General features: G+C 39.2%; 2 protein-coding genes and 1 pseudogene across 2 annotated transcripts; 2 read left to right on the forward strand and 1 right to left on the reverse strand.

The window, feature by feature from the left end:
• Positions 1-1323: 1323 nt before the first annotated feature.
• LOC139743159 (prefoldin subunit 5-like) lies at positions 1324-6350 on the reverse strand. Its single transcript, XM_071653669.1, has 5 exons — positions 6227-6350; positions 4610-4712; positions 3461-3492; positions 2194-2268; positions 1324-1430 (listed from the first exon to the last, which is right to left on the reverse strand). The coding sequence occupies exons 1-5, from the start codon at positions 6305-6307 to the stop codon at positions 1344-1346; spliced, it is 378 nt and encodes a 125-aa protein (XP_071509770.1). The 5' UTR covers positions 6308-6350; the 3' UTR covers positions 1324-1343.
• Positions 6351-9676: 3326 nt separating this feature from the next.
• Positions 9677-16814, forward strand: LOC139743158 (uncharacterized). Its single transcript, XM_071653667.1, has 8 exons — positions 9677-9691; positions 10159-10305; positions 10635-10775; positions 11209-11313; positions 11956-12123; positions 13663-13715; positions 14749-14856; positions 15839-16814. Exons 1-8 carry the CDS (start codon positions 9677-9679, stop codon positions 16812-16814), a joined length of 1713 nt encoding a protein of 570 aa, XP_071509768.1.
• Positions 16815-20663: 3849 nt separating this feature from the next.
• Positions 20664-21101, forward strand: LOC139743160 (dynein light chain Tctex-type 5 pseudogene; annotated as a pseudogene).
• The last annotated feature ends 1100 nt before the right edge of the window (positions 21102-22201 follow it).

Below are 22201 nucleotides of genomic sequence, written 5' to 3' on the forward strand. Positions count from 1 at the left end.
AACTGGAACAGCCACAGCGAATGCTTTGAATCCAAGAATATTTAATTAAACCCCAGACCCCTTTTCATGCAATTCTGTAGTATATATCTGCCTTAAAACAAACATTGGTTTGGAATGAGATCAGTGAAATTCAAGCAACAACTTAGTTGAAAAGTGAGCAACATAGCTCAAGTATTGAGTGAAGTAATGGCAATTTGAATATCATTCCATCATCCAACATGGCATCCTATGACAACATGAAATTATTCATTTTGATCCCATGAGAAAGAGTGTACAAGCTTTTATGGTAGCTACAAACCAATCCTGCTACCATTCCCACACATACACACACACACGAGTCACAGCATAAATACAGTACATTGTCTCCTATATGAAGTTGTATTTCTTCCTTCATCTCACATCAGTCAGAGGGGCATTTTATCAAGCGTTTTGTCAGATATTTTTACCTCTGCCAGGGTTATGTTTTCAATACCATTGTTTGTTTGTCTGCGTGCTAAATAACTCAGAAAGTTGTGCACGGATTTGGATGAAACTTGCAGGAAAGGTCGAGAATAGACACAAGGAACAGATAATTAAATTTTGATAGTGATCTGGAAATCTATATGGATTTTCGGAAGGATTTTCGATATTTTGGCAGGTAGGGTCAATGAACTTAAGAGTTCAAGCTGCACATTTTTGAGGTTTTCATACACACACTAAAGTGCGTGTTCTAGTTTCTGCTAGGATGAGGCGTGCCGTGCAGCTGAGGGTTTATGACGTAACAAAGGCTTCTATATTGGGAAATCGGTCGGCGATTTTCAGCATGCTTACGTATGGGTGGAAATCGCTGATCTCTATGGAAGAGCAAGATCATCAGTGGAAAGTAGCTGCTTGGCGGAGGTCTGCGCTCTCAGAATGCTTTTCTAGTTTTCTGATAAATCTGCTCTCAACCAATCACATGCAAGGATTTTAGCAGCTTATAAGAGTTTGTAGGATAAAATTACATGTATCTGACCAAACCCTTGATGAAAGCCCCCCCCCCCCCCCCCAGGTGTTTCAGCTTTGTTCTCTCCCTCCTATCAATGTACAAGGACATTCTAAATAAACACTCATCAATTAAATTTCCATTAATTTTGTCCTCTTTGATAATATTCACACAACTCATTCTTGCTTTTTACACAAAAGTAAATTCACATGCTTTTGCATTGATAAAGTCAAGCAATGAAGTTTACTGGTTGGTTACTACTCTCTGTGTGAGTGCTGTATATGTTTGTTGTTGTTGTTTGGTTTTTTTTTGTTGGGGGGGGGGGGGAGGAGGGGGTAAGGGGATATTGTTTTGCTTACCTTGTCGCATTTTTGACTTCTCAATGAGAGATTGGCTGTACTTTTTCCATCTGCTTGGTGACGAATTCAATTTTCCTCTTGAAATACTTCTTAGATTCCTCCAGAGACTGCAAGAAAGAAATCCATCATGTGTATAGATATGTCATATACAACCATATACATATATCTTTGCATGGATATAATTATACAATTTCCATGACATTTAAACACTGTTTCAAATCAAGCCAACACATGATATCAGCCTGCAAGGTAAATTGATCCATTTTGCTGCAAGAATTCTCATTTTGTCCTCATCATGAAATTGCCAGCTCTGAATGAACTATGCATCCGATTTTTGAAGAAAAAAAAAAAAGATTAGAAAAAACTACTCAAATTAATCCAATTCATTCTCGAAATGACTGAACAATAGTATATGACTAAAATGATGCTCAAATGAAAGAAAAGTTCTTATTCTACTGTATCAATCACTATCAATGGATTGGACAGTGCAATAAAAAGATGCAGCATCTAACCACGGAAATATGCCACAATAAATTCCACAAATCCATACAAGAAGCTATCAATTTCTGTACTACATGATGTGAAATGATGAAAATCATCTGTACTTCCCCACTAAGGTTAAGGACACCCAAATCTCCTTCACTGGGTTTTTCTGTTACTGCTTTAGTTTTGTTTGTTTGTTTGTTTGTTTGTTTGTTTGTTGTTGTTGTTGTTGTTGTTTTTTTTTTTTTTGGGGGGGGGGGGTAATTGATGGCATATTCTTAGCATAAAACTGTATTCTCTATCCTTGTATAGCATATGAAGAAAATGTTGGGTTTTTTATGCAATATACCAGGTAATAAGAAATCAAGGATGAAATCAGTAACTTACCTTTTCAACATAGTAACCAGTTCCAATATCTATTAACACATTGTTGACATCTTGTAACTTTCCTGGTACATAGAGCTGAAAACAAAAGTCATGTGCTAAGGAAAATCCACATGCTGAGTACTGCTGCATTGTTTGCTTAATGATGAAGTGCTGATATTGAGAAGATAAAATACTAAGAAGACAAAAATTTATGACCTGGTACTGATTTGCAAACATACAATGTACAGAAATGACAAATCACATCCACATGGAAGCAGATTCATGTTCTAAAAAGATTTACCATTTGAGATGTCTGATCATTGCTACTGTACATCCCACTCATTGTACATGTAAAGGAAATTTTGGCTTCCACCACAAAATTATTTTTACTGCAGATGAAATCATCAAGAGAATGCCTGCAGCCTTTTTTTTTCAACCTATTCTCCTTATTCCTGGCCAAGCAGGCTATGTAGGCCATCGATCATACACTTGTATGGATGAAAATCATGTATGAATTTGCAATGCCTCTTTCTTGCATATTCTCATACATACTGCAGTCCTAACAAGCGCTTTAAAATAAAAACAGACACACAAAAAGGAAAAACAAACTGCTCACTTTATGCAGGGCTCGACACTAACAGTGGCCCGGTGGCCCGGGGCCACCAAATTTTAAAAAAGGGCAAATTTGGTGGCCCGCCTCGGGCCACCAAAATTTTTGGAAATGTGTGTCAATTAATTCGTAACTTTTTTCGCCGGAAATTAGCAGTTAAATTTGTTTAAAGGATGGATGAAAAGGACTGAATGAGTGCCAGAGAGCGAGTGTTGCGAGTTTGTTGAGGTTTATTTATGAGTAGGTTCTAGATATGTTCAACTTCCAATTCTTACTATGATAAAACTTAGATATTTGACTCATTAACAAACAGAACTTTTAATGTTTTGTTGTTTTTTTTCGGGGCCACCAAATTTTTCTCTCGGGCCACCAAAAATTTGAAATTGAGGATTTTGGTGGCCCCATCGGGCCACCACACAAAAAAGTTAGTGTGGAGCCCTGCTTTATGGCTGATGTGACATGACTGAACAGAATTTGTTGAAAGTTGAGGAGCATACGTGCCTATCATCTATTGTCACCACTATCTTTAATTTCAAACTCAACTGTGGACTAACAAACAGATAAACATAAGGGAAGCTATGTCTGGCCACTGCATCCCAAAATGAAGTGACAAACATCCATGTTATGGCTAAATAAAATATATGCAAGAACATTACACAGTCTAGTGGCAAAGGATACTGATGATGTGAGTGGAACCAGCATTTCTTTTCCTGCAGATTTTGAAAAAGGTAGAATTTAAGAAAGAGAAAAAAAAAATTATAAGGGACATGAAGAATAAGTTCTCTTCATGAGACAAATTTATATGAGAATGCCACAAAATCTTAGTGTGAGGTTACAGTGAATTTACGACTATACATAGGTTAAATTACATTGTACACACAATTGCACCACATACCCCAAACAGGTAACATACTTGTACACTATAGCAATTTTAAAATGATTTCTTTTTTTTTTCAAAGCATATCATCGGTAATATCATTTTTTTAAGCTTTAGTCAGTACACAAAAGGGGAGCTTCTAAAGGGGAGCTTCTAACTTTAATCATCTTATAGTTCTAGTCTGATGAGGGCAAATGTTTTCAGATGTGCATTGCTACTAGGGACATTTACTTCCATCGTAACATTTAAAGATGCAACAGTCTAGAAGTTTTTATGCCTCCGCCAACGAAGTGGCCGGAGGCATTATGTTTTCGGGTCGTCCGTCCGTCCGTCCGTACGTCCATCCCGTTTTGTTTTTGTCGATATCTCAAGAACCGTGTGGTGGTTTTACATCAAACTTGGTATGAGGGTATATCCTGTGGGGATAATACTTTGTTTAGATTTTAGGGTCACAGGGTCAAAGGTCAAAGGTCACAGGTTATTTTGTGAAAAAAAAGGTTGAAAATTCATGTTTTTCTCCATATCTCGCAAATGGTTCAAGGTATCTTCATGGAACTTATGCTTGTTCCAATGGGCAGTGATTATCTAGGGAAGTTGGGAGTCATGGTTCAAAGGTCAGGGGGGTCAAAGGTCAAGGTCAACTCCTCAAAATATCACTACTTTCCTTACATTTTTTATCTAAAACGCTCCCCATGGAACTCAAATCAAGCTTGAACATAACTACTGTATTATGCCTGCAAGATCAGAGTACATGTTTTCAACAGAATATATAGACAACTAATTGAAGAAACTTCCAGCACATTGGCACTTTACCCTCATTCTCACTCTCAAGTTTGCTGATTGAAATAACTCAATCTTCGCTTGTTAACGACACTTACAACCTTCATTTCTAACCTTCATTTCAACCTTGAAGTTTGATGATTGAAAATGCTCCCTTCCAGATTTCTTACCGTCATTGTCACTATTAAGTTTGCCGATGCTCTCCGAGGACTCCACGAACCTGGACTGTGCAATCTTGAGTTGCTGCAGAGAGCTCTGCATCATCTCCACCTCCTGCAAGCATCCAAGCAAGTGACAATCAATCTTAGTTATTAATACCTCTTCTGCTTCCTCTTCTTCCAGTCTGGTACAGTCTGCCTCTGGCGTATTATCGTACAATGTACCTTGTGCTCGTCAAGTGCTGGGTGTACAGTGTGCAGGTAAAAAATCCTCTACAAAAATTTCTATGTGCAGCTAAAAAACAATATGAGAGCTCATCATAGCTTTACAAGTTGCACCTCCTTCTTGAAGATCTCCAAGGAGGTGCAGCTAATGGTGGAAGGTGGTAGGGAGTTCCACAGACGAATAGCATCTGGATAGAACGTGGATTGAAACAAGTGAGTTCTGGCAAATGGAACCTCCTTCAGGCCGAGAAACAAAATAAATTGAATGAAGGCCTGCATGTATGAGGAATATTTCAATCGAAGCAGTCATGAATTTGCTATCAACAAAAATTAAGGATGAAATCATTGACCATGAAGAGAACGAACAAGGTCTTGTTATTACTTCTTCAGTCTACCAGCATTCTACAATTTACTACATAGATTTATGTACAGTATGTGAATGCTCTTTATTGCACTACATGTAGAAAGTTACTGTCCTACACTTCTTCTTCTTCTTCTTCCAGTCTGGTACAGTCCGCCTCTGGCGTATTATCGTACCTTGTGCTTGTCAAGTGCTGGGTGAACAGTGAGCAGGTAAAAATCCTCTACAATTTTCTATGTGCAGCTAAAAACAAGACGAAAGCTCATCGGAGCATTACAAGTTGCACCTCCTTCTTGAAGATCTCCAAGGAGGTGCAGCTAATGGTGGAAGGTGGTAGGGAGTTCCACAGCTGAATAGCATCTGGGTAGAACATGGATTGAAACAAGTGAGTTCTGGCAAATGGAACCTGAACCTTTTGTGGGTTTCTGCATGTTCATAAAGTATGGTAGGCCTAGTTTACACTATTTAATACTCAATGCAGCACGACAGTACTCTCCTCAAGGCTCATGTCCGTTTTACTGGTATGTCTTGGTAAACGTACAAATTTACTCCATTTTTCTTTTATAGATGGTCAGATCAGCTTGCAATTGTAATCCCACACTTGTCTCGGGCAAGGAGGCGACCACGCACGGCGCTTCAGCAGATAAATTAAATTAGTGTCTAGAAACTAGACTCTAAACAGTTAGTTTGTCTAATTTCACTAGCGATACCCATAAAACTTACTTTTTTACCTCACAACTGACACAAGGTTTCTCAATGGGTGAGGTGCTCTGCTAGCTGCTACAGTGCACTGATTCAATCAATGTTAAAACTTGCTACACAAGTTTAATAATATACAGTCAAAAATCGCATTAAATGTAACAGTTAGAATCTCTAACGTGTTAGTGCAAGTGATACGCTTCCCTTACATCTTGAACAAACATGACACATAATCCAGTAGGTGGGACTATACTCAAAAGCCCTACGCCTTGAAGACCAACCCTAGTACCGTAGTTTGTGTCTTGTCTTCACGTTCGAAAATATGGCACATTTCATACACAAACCTGGTCTAATTGTTCCTTCAAAACATTCAACTGAGGAAGTTGAAGCTGCATTAAGTCCACTTGCTGCCCTCCTTCAGACATGATGAATATCTCTTTCTCTTTCTCAGGTATCAGCGTAAATGTAAGCCCACTTTCAGTCAGTATGAAAGTAATCTGCGTCTGTCTGTACATGTACATGTGCGTCGATATCCGAATTTACTTTGCGAGCCAGGCGAATGTACCCGTGCGTGTGCTAGCCATAACCTGTGCTCGCTCCACTACCATCCCAGTACATCAGTCGTCGTCGTCCTCTGGTGCGACGTGCATGGTCACATCATGGCGGTACCTCCATGGTCACATACATGTACTTAGTACATTGTATCGGAATTAAGAGCCGCTGAAAGATTTTTAACCATTGCATTGTGTCTTTTGTTTCCCTTATGTTTTTTTTTTCTTTAGAATTATCCATTGTGCTACTGTTTCTGTTTGCTGAAATAAACTTCCAAATCCAGAGAACAGTTTTTCTCCTCAGTTTCTGTCATTCAGTGTTGTCGCAGTATTTTTTTTTTCAATTCATAATATTCCTGTCAGCCTTTTTTTTTTTTTTTTTTTTTTGGGGGGGGGGGGGGGGGGGGGGCTCGACGGATGAATCATTGAGGAATTGCCAGGGAAGACACGAGGGAGAAGGGAGATTGAGCTCTTTTCCGAAGAGAAATAACAAATAGGTTCGGAATTGGCAATCTTGAATGTGTTAGAAACGTCTGAAGTAATGTGTCAAAGACTATTATTGAACATAAACATATTTTACTAAAAGTTTATTTTGTATGAGGGATTCTAAAAACAATTACATTGTAGGCCTACTTCTGCAGGGGCGGATCGAGGAATTCTGTAAAGAGGGGGCGCCTTTACAAAATTAAAGGGGGACGCAAACACCCCTCCCCCCATTTTTTTCTTTTATTTCTTTTGTTTTGACAAAAAATAAAGGGGATGGGGCGCGCACGTTGCGCTCCCCCTGGATCTGCCAGCGCTTTCTGTGTATACTCGGATAGATAATAAGTCGTGACAGCGGCTTTAAATCATCGTCTGAGAATTTGATGCATTGTGAGTTTAAGAAATACGATGTATATAGGCGAATCTGCGATCACGTCATTGCGACTCTATAGCCACATTCAAAAGTAAAAGAAACAAAAAGACTATAAGAGTACTTGCACCCATGAGGGGGCGGGGCGGAAGAGCGTAGGCCTGCTACTTCTATATAATTATAGCCGAAGTGCACGTCCTTGCTCAAGAATGCAATATCTTCTACGAATTCTGGTCCCACGCACACGATCAATTAGAGACATATCACATCATATCTTCAATCAATCAATCAATCAAACGAACAAACAACCACAAAATATATACACAGAATGGAACGAGATCAATGCAGATGCAAGCAATCTATTCGCAACAACAACTAAACTATTTGTCTGTAAATACTATTTGATGGAATAGCTGTCAATAAAATGATGAAGTCTGATGATGATGAGTCAGCAAAATACCAACAAAATAAAATAGCCTGCGATGCATCTGTCTTATACATATACAAACAAACAAACAAATTCCTCTATCAGGGATTTAAGTAAAACACCGTACAACTCTGCAGTATATGCCTTAGAAAGCCTGCGTGTATGTGAGTATACCTTCATCAACAGCTGTAACAGTATCTCTAAATTCATAAGTCAAGCATACCACAAAGTGCTTCAAGTGTTATATGATCCAGACCCTTAAAAACCGTTGATATAGGTTGATGTTGTTAGAGTCTGTTAGTGTCAGAATAGCAATAGCTATTGTGAAGCCATGCTTATACCTAAATATCGGCCTATCTGTCTAGCATCTGGCTATTAAAATACCAATATTAGACGTTTGTAGGAGAGTTGTCACACTTCCGTTCTTCAAATTTTCACGATTTTGAATTTCATTATCATCCAGAGAGGATGCATGCAATTGTTACGTTGGTATACGTCATTGCTGTTGACGTCTGCCATGTAGGTAAATGACGCAACAATGCTCTGTAAACTGTGTAGAGACGCCAAGCGTTTTGATGCGCGTCACGTCAGTGATAGTGCCCATCCATTGGTCGAAAGTTTGCCGGGACCGCGTACACAGAGTATGCGTCTTGCGCGATGAGTTGTACACCTAGCAACCATTGTCACTACATACATATTACAGGCGATCCCTTCATGACATAATCATCACAATAGAGAGAACAGACCGAATGTTCCCTGCAGGGGCATGACTAAATGGATGGGTAAGGATGTTATGCATTCGTTTGCCTGTTTCATTAATTCGTTCGTGCTCATGTATCCTTCTCGGGTGAGAACTGTTTTCTTGTTGTTGGTTGGTTGAGTGTTTGCCGTACACATCATTACTTTCCCCAATTATATATTGAAATTATGTTCCTAATGAACGAGATCAAAAGGTAAAAATCTATATTTTGTGATTTCAGTAGTATGTTCGTGTTGCACTCCAACAGTCTCATACCTCACTGGATAATATTCTATCATTCAATTCGAATGAGTCTGACAAGTACATGAAATTAGCTTCAGCAATTAAGGCTTCCATAAATGATGATTATGTCTTTTACTATAGCTATTCGATGTTCATCAGAAAGCTATTATACCATTTATGAAATAAAAACAAAACCTACTTAGAATGTAGATTTACTTTTCTCCCTCTGCTCAATCTAACAACATCATAATCAATGATTGCGTTCTGTATAATCATTCATAAAGTCTAGATTGCCTATGTCAGGTACAAATAAAAAGAAGAATATCCTCATTCAGCAAAGAATCAATTTCTAAGTAAAAGATTGTCTCAAGTCGTCGTCAAAACTCGAAAGTCCGTATCCACCATTCAGTGTATTCCTTCGCACAAACTGAACAGGTGAATCACAGTGCATTTTCCCATGGCAGAGGAAATGGATAACAGCAGCAGCGAAACAGCCATGAGCGTGACGTCACAAGTGTCGACGTCATCTCCACTTCAAAGCTCCCCTGCGTCGTCCTCAACACAGTCCCCTGGTATTACGCCACGACGAAACGAGGTATATTTATAAAACCATCAATAAAGTTTGGTTGAATGGATTTGTCATGTATAAACCGACATAGAGAGGGAGATGAATAGAAAGGACAGAGATATAAAGACAAGGTATGAATGATGGAGAGAGCAGGGCAAATAGCTACTTTGGTTATAGATGAAAATGACTCTAGTTCTATTCAGATGAAAACAAGCAATAAAATAGGGAATGCGTCAAACCAATAAAATGGTAACAATATCACACAAGATTTCGAGCCTAAATGAGTTGAATACAATGCATGCAAATAATATAGTGATTAGAATGTATCGCGTATTAATATATACGTGACACATTATAGACTGAGCCTGCATCATGGATAAATGAAAAAGTCTTGTTGATACACTGAAGTCATAATGGCTAAGAAGCAAGTAAGAAAGGAGGATAACTCATTCGGAGTAAATACAAAACGGCACAGACGAATTAACGTATCCACCCAGCGACTGCGAGTATGCGTTTGAATAATCTCAACAATTTCGAGCATAACAAAACAAAAAGGCTCATCATCATCAAGAACGAGGATTCATGCAACAAACGCTGTTACATTGATTAATACATGATCATTTAGTGAAAAGATTATACATCCAAAAAAAATCCACTTTTTTGTGGCAATTACAGATTCTTTTTGTAACAGATTTTCTTTTTCCATTCAAGTTTAATTATCGCCAAACGTGTTATAGGGGTATTTGAACGATTGACGTCAAAGCATGGACCGACGGACACGGGGTATGAGATCTATGGTCAGAAGGGTGCTGGCGCCTTAAAGAGAAGCAATTGTTTCTTTTCACTTCATATGTAGTGTTGTTTGTATTTTCTATCCTTGTTTGTTCGGATGTAGGACGATGTCAAGAAAGTGTTAATGACCCTCCTAAAAGGCGTCTTGGATCTCCCGCGAAATGCGACACCAGCGTCGACCGTCTGCCAGTTGCAGTTGAAATTTCGTCATTACGACAAAACTATCCACGATCTGAATGAGAAAGTTCAGGTAATATATCTGTGAATTCAACTCATCCGTGAATTTTTGCGTGTGTGTGTGTGTGTGTGTGTGTGTAAGTGTATTATGTGCTTATTCACCGCCTGATTTATTTTCATGTCTATATGCTATACATGATCTATTCTTTTGTCGCTGTTATACGATCATCATGCGCTTACTCCGAATTTGCCGTCGATTGCAATACCGAACGATAATATGGTATAATACAAATCGTTTAATATACGCCTACGATTTAAACACACTTTATCTGTCAATTTGTCGAGTATAATCAGGACAGATACCACAATAACATTTACAATGCCATTGTGCCACTGACATAGGTCCACAGCACGCTGCTAAAAGCCGTTCGCGAGATAACTCACGCACCAAGAGGAAGTGACGTCAATGACGTCATCAAGAGACTTCAGGTCTTTTTGAGAAGACAAGAGAAATGGAAGACGTGCATGAAACGACGTCTTGAAGTAAGTCTATACAGAGATTTGTTTTGCACCCCTTCCCCTTTCATAGTTATATATCTTCCTATTGCTTTTGTGTGGCTGTAATTTCAACGACTATTCTTATTTTTACATTATTTTATACCTCTTTGTCACCCTGTCCTCCTCTATTCTGTTCTTTCTGAATTATGAACTTAGAAATTCATGACGATGCTTGGGAAGTAATGCAATTCTCTAGTTACTGATTTCATGCACATGCAATGATTTATATTCAGTTTTCCCAATCGACCCAAAATAAAATGCAGTCATCTCAATAATTCATTCAAGAAATAACCAAGTTGAACTGAGATGACTGTTGTCCTTCGTCATGTTTCTTTTTTTTCCCGACGGATATTTTACCTCAGTTTGCTTGGCTTTCGCTAGTGCTGTATTATTTTGGTCCTTCTCATAACCTCGACAGAACGCGGAGGAGCAAGTGAGATGCTCACAGACTCTGATCAAGAAACTTGAAGACAAAATCGGGCAAAACGGCGAAAAGCAAACACAGCTCAGATGTCATCTCGAGGTGGGTGCAACTTCTTTGTTGAATGAGTGTTGCTATATAAGTCTTTGCATGACCTGCCTTTCGAAACAAAAATTAGAAGGCGAAGCGTAAAAAGAGACGTGCAAATCTCCATTGTTGCCAAAAAGGTCCGTGCGTCATCCATATTAAAGTCATCTAATAATCTCAGAATCCGGCAATAACGGTCTCCCTGTCGCTCTCTTTCTATTTCAAGCTACAAGCTCTGTAGGAAATCCTGTGTTCTGGGCATTTGCCGCACACAAGGTATGGGAGCAAAATAGACGTTAGGAAAATCGAACGAGAGGAAAGCCCTAATCGCAAGATCATTATGTTCACAAATTCTAAAACAAAATTGTTAGTTATTATTGCAACACCAGCAACAACGACAACAAACAAGTGCCAAATAATTTTAGCGTAAAATCACACAGTTCGATGGCCGTGTATAGGATAAATGAATAAGGAGAATCTGCATAGATCACAACATTCCTCAGAGTGCGGTGGCTGTCACATTACAGCTAACTAACGTGACTAATCTTGTCGGGAATAATAGTTGGTCTGCAAGGGTCTATCCAAACTCAACTCGTCTTAAACTACTTACTATATTGTGCAAATATCTTACCTTATCTAAATCACTATTATTTTCAGACGATGCAGGATAAGATTGCTTCAGTTTCGGCCGGCTCGAATGAAAAGCATTTCTGTGACGTAGAGGAAGACGTCACGCTCAGGAAACAATACGTGGAGTTGAAGAGAAAGTATGATGGATTGGAGAAGGAACTCATACGAGTAAAGGCCTTAAAATCAGAATTCATGGTAAGAGTATTTGTCAGTATGTGCATACAGATATAGATAATATGTATGATAAATGAATAATATATATATATATTTATATATATATATATATACATAAATGAGCGATATATCTGATGGTGTTTATCGCCTTTTATATATACGACGCGTCGTTAGTATACATTGTATAAGTGAGAGTGGACGTCGCAACGCGTCAAATCTACAGAAGATATTGACACACCTCCTTTAACACACATAACTGTTGTATTAATACCTATATGTATAAACACGTGATGAATACATAATTATTACATAATATGATGGGGATACAGCTCACAGTCCAGCAGCATGATAACTTTGTAGAGTTCTGCAAACCAGTGATATAAATGTCATGGTTCGGTAGTGTTATTGTGATGACGATGATGATGATGATAATAATAATGACTATGATAGTACTTATGACAGTGAAGATGATGATAGTCCTTGTACTCTTTCACTATTCATATCTCAATATTTATTGATGGCACCTCTGTGTATATCTGCTCAGTTGTTCATTCCGTTCTATTTCGTGCGACCGCGATGATGGAATGCAATGGTGTGTGTGATTTTATAGTCTTTATAACCTTTTGTAAACCATCTCAAAACAACTCTACATAATGAAAAGCACTTACTATTCTCACTCAGAGCAATCCGAGAGAAGGCTCACATTGCACCAATGTCGAAACATCAGTGAACAGACCATCTGGTGAGATGATAACGAGGAGCGACCTTTCACCTGCTATGCGAACAGTTCCTTCATTGGTGAGAAAAAAAACAACCTTCCTTTGAATTACATGTATTTTTAATTGCAGGACCAGTATATGATTTAAACGTTATTTAAAGTCATGACTTTATGTAATTTTATAATCTTACACTCTTCCCGTATACCACATCACAAATTACAAGTGTGGGTATATCGTGAGGTGATTCGATGCAAACAGTGCAGTAAAACAAAGAGAAAAAACATTTCGTCCGCGGTGGCGTCCGAGGATTATCATGGACAAAAAAACATTCTCCGGTTTGCTGTTTAAAAAAACCCCCAAAACAAACAAAACAAACAAAAAACAAAACTTTACTTTATACTCCCATTCTCTCCTGCCCTCTCTCCCTCCCTGCTCTCCCTTCTCTCCCTTTCCTATCTCTCCCTCTCTCTCTCTCTCTCTCTCTCTCTCTCTGTGTGTGTGTGTGTCTCTCTCTCTCTCTTTATTGCAATAACTACACTCTGGCAGCATAATATGCTTTCTGTTGGCGTTTTATTGTTGATTTAGCTTTCCTCATAATCTGTTAGAAAATGACGCGAACCTAATATTCTCTATGTGTGTTTTTTTTTTTACCTCATTTATAATTCAAGTGAACTCTATTTATTTCTCTGTTTTTCACTGATGCCCTTACCACACTGAGTTGGGAGATGAAGATACATTGTTTTGGTGCTGCTAATTACGCTAGTTTGATATAGATGGGTTGGGCGATGGTGAAAAATAAATTTCATCGTACAGGTACAATGTCGTCTTTATCTCAACACAGGTTGAGAACAGTACGCAGACTGATATTGTGAGGAGCCAAGGTGATTCGGCAAGGTACGATTGAAGTACAGCAATAACGAATGATAATAATGTCTGTTGGGACAACATTTCCTGTTAATGTCTGACTTGGCTTAAAAAAAAAGAAACAGCACAAGTAAGCATATTGATCATCAAACGGCCTTCCGTTTTAGACGTATAACGAGACACGCTCCTGATGGATTTTCGTGTGTATGTGTGTGTGCGTGTTTGTGTGTACGTGTGTGTGTGTGTGTGTGTGTGCGTATTCTTATGAATGATTTCATTCTAGATTTGTATAATGTATCTGGGTTTTTTTTAATGTATAATATGCTTTTGTAAGTGAGAAGGTTTGGTACATGTAAAAACTCTCTTGTGAAGAAATTATTAGTAGGGTTGATCTATAATCGAGTTATTTATGTTGAAGAGAGATTATTTCCAGTACATGTATAAAAATTGACAAATGGATTTGTTTGTGTTTTGAATTGCATTTGTACTGATTTTTGTTCATGTTACACCCAGAATGGGTTGATTTATGAATGATTTGAATGAAATCAATAAATATCAAGGAAAAACAAAAAAAGTGTGTGTATGTGTGCGTGTTGTTTCTAATGAATAATATCATAATTGTATGTAACATTACCCGAAACATATGTCAGAAACTAGTCGATGGAATGTTTTATTTTTCATGTTTGAATGTGGAAAAATAAAGATTATTGAAAACAAAGTGTGCGTGTGTGTGTGTGTGTGTGTATGTTTGTGTGTGCTTTGCACTGTAATGCAATCAGCCCAATGACAATATAATGACACACATGTACACATACACATATATACACACACGTGTCAGACACATCATGGGGAAAAAAAGTGGGAAAAAAAAAGGTGATAGTGGAAGATAATGAAGCTTTTAATAGTGGATCATACTGACTAGCAGAAACGTAATGCACAACTCATATGACGTAACACCAATATACCCGGTGACTTCAAGGCGCGTGTTCATCTATGTCTACCCAATTTCTATAATATGCCTTCTTAGAGATTATTTTGTTTTCTCTTTCACTTCATCTACCAGGGATCATGAGGTATTCAAACAGAGAACAAAGGAAGAGCTATGTCGTCTGCGATTCGAGAATAACGATAACCAAGAAATGGTCAGCAGACTACGCAAACTATTGTCTTCGTAAGTCATCTTTGATTTCTTCTCTTGAGCTTTCATACATTATGAGGAATTGTAAACAAAATACACGTAAACCATGCACTTACTAATATGGACTCCGAGGTGGCATGTTGAACAGCACTGTTATATTATAGGGGCGCAGAAGAAGAAATTCGAGTTATATCTTGCACCGAGGAATCCATAATTTTACTAAAGTGGCTCGAAATGGCGCATGAATATTTGTTTTATGTCTTTCCAATTTAAATAGAAAATCTATCATAACAAAGAATGGAAATGTTTTCATTCGCTACATTATTGTCACTCTATAAGTCCTATCCTGATTATACTGGATTGAACTTATTACGGTGGATTCAGTTTGAATACAAGTGGTCTACGAGGCCAATACCGGTTACAGCACTTAACTCAAGCCATCATTGAAAACCATTATTCCATTGCATATTTACGACGGCATTTATGGTATAGTGAATGATATCATAAACGTCCTAACGGTAGAACACTTTTTGTCTCTATCAGCATTTTGTTTCAACGTAATTAACGCCATAGCGATATTATGTCTAGTCACATGAATCTATGCAGACCAATCGCTGGAAACGATGTCATTAACGAGGAATATAATATTCTTTATAAAAACACACATCTATATAATTTGATTAACTACGGTGCACTCCCGTTATAACGAACACGGTTATAACGAAATTCCGGTTACAACGAAATAAAAATTCAGGCCGTATACGTATAGAATCACAGTTGCTTCAGCTTTTGGCACCTGTCACATTGAACTGATGTATGCATAGTAGGGGGAGGGAATGGGCTTTTCAGCGTGTCTCCTCCATTTCCAACAATTTTAATCTAAATTTAGTATAATCAGATACTATTGGCAAGCTACATGGCTTCATATCACGCATCTCTGTTAAAAATCAGCCATCAACATTAAAATTATTACTCATAGACTATTATTATGATCTGCTGTAATTCCCCCGTATAGTTTCCACAAAAGCCTCGTCATCAACAATGGCTGTGTTCAGATGTCAACCGTCTCGAGCGTGGACCAAGCAGTCCTGGCGATGTTCTCCAAGACCCAGATCGCTCGCCTCGAGCCCTCTTCGCTCGAGCCATGGCAGTCGGCTGGCCAGACAGAAGCAGACACGGACGAGCTGGTGATTGGAAGAGGTGCCTTTGCCAGGGTCAGTCTTATGCACTACGTCCCGTCTGGCCTTCCCGTCGCCGTCAAGATACAGGACCGGAAGTCGCAACGGTCGCTGCTCAGTGACGACGAGCAGACCAACAAAATCATGACGAGATCGCTGAAAGAGACCGTCATGCATTACGTCATGTCAGGCTTCGCGTCTTTCCCAGCGATGCACGGCGTTGTTCAGCTTGAGGAAAACCTCGGTATGGTGCTGGAGTTCATTGGAGACAAGTCGACGGGGAAGACGTACCCTCTGTGCGACGTCCTGGCTTGGAATCGGCCCCGACTTACTCTGCTGGAGTGGATCGACATAGCACTGGACGTCGTCAACGGGATCGTCGCTTTGCACGAGAAAGGTCTCCTTCACAACGGCTTGAAGAGTAACAACATCCTGCTTCAAGAGTGCGGCGATCGCTGGCGAGCATTCATCATCGACTTCGGCCACGGCAGTACCATCGTTATGCCGCTGCGATTGCCGGCCTTCTCTCTTCGAGAAGAAGAGGAATACTGCCAGGGTCTTCTGTACCAGCACCTGGCTCCCGAAATTGCCCGGAACCAGCAAGCGACATCCATCCACTCCGACGTCTACTCACTGGGCATGGTACTCCGCGACATCGCCCGCGTGGCAGCTGACCACGACATGAAGGTCGTCGCCGAGATGTGCACGAGGGCGCGGCCGTATCGGAGGCCGAGCATGCCGAACATAGCACTGTCCATCGCGAGGTGTAAAGAGAAAGCCCAGCTGATGGCGCGTCAGTCTAGGAGGCAATAACATTGCACTATATCCCGTCATGTGACAATAGTCCAGTAATATGAAATATGTGAATGAACTAATAGTTCATGAAAAGACTTGGAACATTTCAGTAAAAGGTTATCTACTTGACAGATATTATATACCCACCATAATATCACATCGAATATAACTTTATGTCTGTTGATACAATTATATTGAATGGCTTCACTTCTAACAACGAATATCAGGTCTGAAATGGAGCGATAGAAGTGATAGAGGACACAGAAAATGAATTTTTGGTTAACATAACTGGCAATAATGTCGACAGTCGATCTTGATCGTTAGTCGCTATCCTTGCGCTGCCTCATCTATTTCCATAGGTAGACAGGAATAAATGAACGAAAATTCCAATCTCACCTAAGTTGTGTCGTTTGCTGTAAGTGTGGGCAAGAAAAAAAACAAGATCTTCGTGTGATTATTTTTGCGTATTTGCCTATGGAGGGAAACGAGAAATGATGGATGAGAGAGGACCTTTAATAACTTCTCTAAGGAATCGAAGCCTTGCGGCATATGACAAACCTAAGATAAAAATTATGTAAAGCAGGAGGTGTTTTATTCCTTCTGTCAAGATTAAATTAATTCAAATCAAATTAACGTGAATAAATAGGGTAAAATGAAACAAACATTACGTTTGAAGGTTTATGAAAAGAGCACTTGAAGCTAAAGTGAAAATTATTGCATTATTTTAATAGTCTCAGACATTTCCTTCAAGGGAACTACGCATAATCACCTTTTGCGAGTAAGATAAGGCCATGGTACAATCGCCTCACAGCTTCCTATTGGTTTGTGAAGGACATATAAAGATCACGTTTCCGATTGATAATTTGGTAACTGCATTCATCAGCACTTCGAGGTCATCATTGTCATCATTTGATCAATTCTACAATTTTTTGATGCAAAGAAAGTGAATTATTATCTTTAATTCATCTTAAACGAGAAAATCTGATTTAGAGTTTAAATGCGCATGCATGCTGGTCCATGATATAGGGGATCTGTAAAGCAAGTCTTTACCACGTCTTCCAGTTTACATACCAGGTGATAGCGATCACCAATATGATGATTTTTGTCGAAAATATGGGAAACTTTACAATATAAGAACTTTTACATATTAGTGTTTTAGATTCTATTCAAGGCCTCTTCAGTTCTATTTTACCAATTTTCTTCAGTTTCAATTCAATTCATTTCATTTTCTTTTTCACAGAACATAATAGGCCTATAATAAATCAAAAACAAAGGCAAATAAAAAAAATCACAAATGATCTTGACTACATACAAGAGTTGACTGTACCATGAAAATTAGATGTAATTAGGAATTGAAAAGCATAAGTTCTATAGATAATTGAAGGCAATCAGGATATGGATTGACGTTTTGCTGTAACCATTAGTTTTCTCCTCCAAAATTTCTTTCAAACGCAAACACGCACTCACAAAGACAGGTAAATACTTAATGACAACCTTCAGCGATACTTAGCGAAAGAATGTGTCGTGCAAAATGCAACGCGCAGATGTTTTTTATTTGTCTTCTTTCATTACACAGCGTGTTGGGGCCTTCTGGTTTTACCCCCAGCGTTTCTCGATAATTTCTCCACAAGCTATACCAATGAGTAAATACCGGCATTATATCATTGCTTCAGGGAGTATAGAGTGTTTGTCATGCTACGGCAGTGAGTGAGCGAGTTGTTTACCGGCGTTAGTTCTTCGAAGGACAATACATTTTGAGATACCGCGTAGATAAAATCTTCCATCACTTCAGGTTTCAATAAATGCAACTCAAACACGATTTGTAAAACTATAGAGAAAGATAAAGACAGCCAGACAGCCAGAAAGAAAAAGAAGAAAGAGAGAGAGAGAGAGAGAGGGAGAGATCAATCTAGAGGAGGGAGCAGACATCATTCTATTCATTAGTTTTTCCTGCGAGCTCTTTTATTAGCATTGGAGCTAAAGCAGTGTGGACAAACAACTCTTTTTGTAATAATGATTTGATTGGATGAGACTAATTTGCGAGAAGTTACATACAGGGATGGCCGAGATTGTGGACTGGAGGCTACAGCCCCCCTGACCCCCCCCCCCCCCCCCCGCACACACACACAAATGAGAAAAAAAAACAGTGAAGTGGACAAAAGCATAAAAAGACCCTTTGACTTTTCGAGGGTTACGTCTGACCATTCTGATTTCGTCTGAAGATTCCCCCTTCTTTCATGGGGAGGGGGGGGGGGGCGAAAGGAGAGGGCGAAGGGGGAGGGGGAGGGGTGAGTACCATTAAGCCTTGGTCAGCAGCCACACCCTCCAAACACACAACACTAAAAATATAGAATATGTAAAGATTATATGTAATATAATCAAAACATACATGTACTGACATTCACATTCAATCGAGTTGTACGATAATGCGACATCATCTTTTTGTAATCATTTCGACCAGGTCCACTCCTTGAGTTACAACCAATAACTAGAATGATTACATTTTTTTTTCTCTCTCTCTCTCTAAAATCACTTTTCAGATACCAGCATCAGTTGTGAATATCTGATTCTATCGTAATGGTCACAGGGGAAAGAAGGAATTAAGGAGGACGGAAAAATTTGTGATGCTAAAACATCAACATGTTTCCGTCTCCTTGTTGTCCATGAGTTCACAGAAGAAGAATAAAACAAAGTCAATGTAAGCACATGCAAGTCCTTTCAATTACAGCTTGAAGTTAAAAACCTCGGATAGGACATAAAATGGAGGTCCCGTGTATGAGAGAGTCACAGCTCATGCACGTAAAAGATCCCGCTTCATTAATTCATCGCAAAGAGCAGGGTGTCTAACCCGGTGAAGTGGTCCCACCCCACATCCAACTGGACCCCATGGAAGACCAGCTTAGTGTAGCTGAATATGGGGTATTCAGCCATCTTCACAGATGGAAAATGAACAACAACAACAACAGCTTGAAGTTGAAGTAAACATACGAAAATAACAAAGGAAATGTATTACTATCGCCTATATACTATATCATATTGGGTTACAAGGCAATCATGATTATGCTAGATTAGGCCTGTGCTAAATGATTGAAATGGAGACCGAGAGGAAACACAGGAATCAGCTCCTCTTTTATCAGTGAAAGTTCTTTTTAATACAACAGGTGAATGTGAACAATCCGATAAACACGAGACACCGGCAAGATTGACTCTTCCTTAAACACACATGCAGGGGGTTGTTTGCTAACGGACTTTAACTGTTCAGTTACCTGTTTTTCTTCTTTATACTGTCTCTACCTAACTAACTTATTCATAGTTCTGAGAGTGCTAGTCCCCGGAGCAAAATGTGTTTGAGATGGGATTTACGCGGGCTGTCAAACAATGGGCATGTAGAAAACACACACACACTAGAAGCCCGAGTATGTACCGGCTGCTCGTGAGTTATTGGGGCAGGTGCGTCCTTAGTTACATGAGACGAGGACCGCGAGAACGATAATCAATAATCATTATGTCGACGAATATGAAGAAGAATTCTAACAACGGTTGATCCTAGCTCATCAACGCTTTGGTGTCAGCCTCCTAATATGTCGTGACACATCCTAGTGAGATAAAAGACACGGATGCAATAAGAACTGAATCGCGTGAGTTATAGCAGTGAACGAGGAGTAAATTAATGTACAACGCAGATCTTCGTGATATATCCAGGTCCGGATATCTATGTGTGAGTGCATCTCTGTTTTATAAAAGACAAAGGCGAGAGCAGTGGGCCTAAGTGCGTAATAATTGACTTATGTTTCGTATGTAGACATATTCACAGTGCTGGACACTGTCGTCGGAACGAGGTAAGCTATAATCGTCGACATCGACGCCATGTCGGAGGCCGAGTTGCCTAAGGCAGCGCCCAGCGAGGATACCTTCCTCACCGAGCCATCGACGTCGCGCCCGTCGACGGCCTTCGAGCCGTCGTACCGCATGGAGCCGGCGAGGAAGTTCCGCACCTTCAACATCGAACGATCGTCGGAAGACATCCTGGAAAGACGGCTCGCCGAGGCGCAGTATGACCCGCAGCAGTGCCGACGGCTCTCGCGCGAAATCGCAGCCGCCATCATGGAGGACCTCAAGTCGATGTCATACCCGAGATACAAGTTCGTCGTCGTCGTCAACATCGGCAGCAAAAAGGAGAAGCCCGGTGTTCAGCTGGGAAGTCGGTGCCTGTGGAACGACAGTACGGATTCGATGACCACGGTGCATTACAGCAACGGGTCACTCTTTGCCGTGGTCATGGTCTACGGACTTTATCAGGAATAATCTGACGACAAGGAAAGACCGTTATCTTCGTGACCTACTTGTTGCTTTCAAATTATAAACGTACTTGTTCTGAGCATGATTATGGCGAACATGACTCCTAAATTATTATGGATATATCGATAAAAACCTGCAAGCGAATGTCAAAAATGACTGTCGACGCCAACATTATTTACAGGCTATTGCACCACTTCCCGTGAGAGGAGAACGCTTTTTGGAAGTTATCATCATTGTCGTTTGAGCAGATGCATGTAGTTTTCAATAAGAGCATCCTTGTTTCTTTAAGCTATTTACCAAAATGTTTATTGCTATGATTTTATTTTGTTTTTGTTTTGTTTTTGTTTTTGTTTTTGTTTTGTTCTTGGTGTGTTTTGATATTACATATAGATTGTTTGGTATCTATATCTTGCATGATACTTTGTAACAACGATTAACGCAAAAAAAAATATTCTGTTTACCCATTAAGCTATGTTGCTTTTGTTATTCAAACTTTTAAAAAAAATATGTTGTGTATTGTTGTTAGACAACGGGTTAGTGTCTGCTGTGTGCGAGTGACAGCTTCTTGCTTCAGATCAATAACTGTGGCTTGAAAGTCGAAATTCTCACTTAAAATGATTTGATTCGTCGAAATTTGTCGTAGTTACATTCAATTCAATTCAATTATCATTTATTTCCATCCAACAAAAGGGTGAAACACAATGAGTAAATAACAGAAAAGTATACGAATCACATTTTATCAATTTGTAACAAATACATGATACGATGTGATTTTAAGGAATATTAAAAATATATGTGCAAAAAGTAGAATAAGAAGAACAGCTATGTATACTTTGCAAGATTGACAGTGAAGTAAGTATATGATAAAGGTGGAAAAGTGTGGCCCACTAAAAAAGTAGAGCTGTAAACCGTGGGTCACACAGTACGTAATAACCAACGTACCATCCAGAATAAAGTCATATACAGCTAGAATACTGCTAAATGTATTGTAGGTAATAAGGACATAATCATTGTAACCAATAATCATATTGACTATCAAGTCAACATCACTGTCATATCAGGAAGTCGTCACACAACTCCTAAAAGTCAGAGGTAAAATCCACGCT

Source organism: Diadema antillarum, unplaced genomic scaffold (genome assembly GCF_040938485.1).
Source record: "Diadema antillarum isolate AM-2024a unplaced genomic scaffold, OU_Dant_1.0 seq00001052_RagTag, whole genome shotgun sequence".
Taxonomy (NCBI): domain Eukaryota; kingdom Metazoa; phylum Echinodermata; class Echinoidea; order Diadematoida; family Diadematidae; genus Diadema; species Diadema antillarum.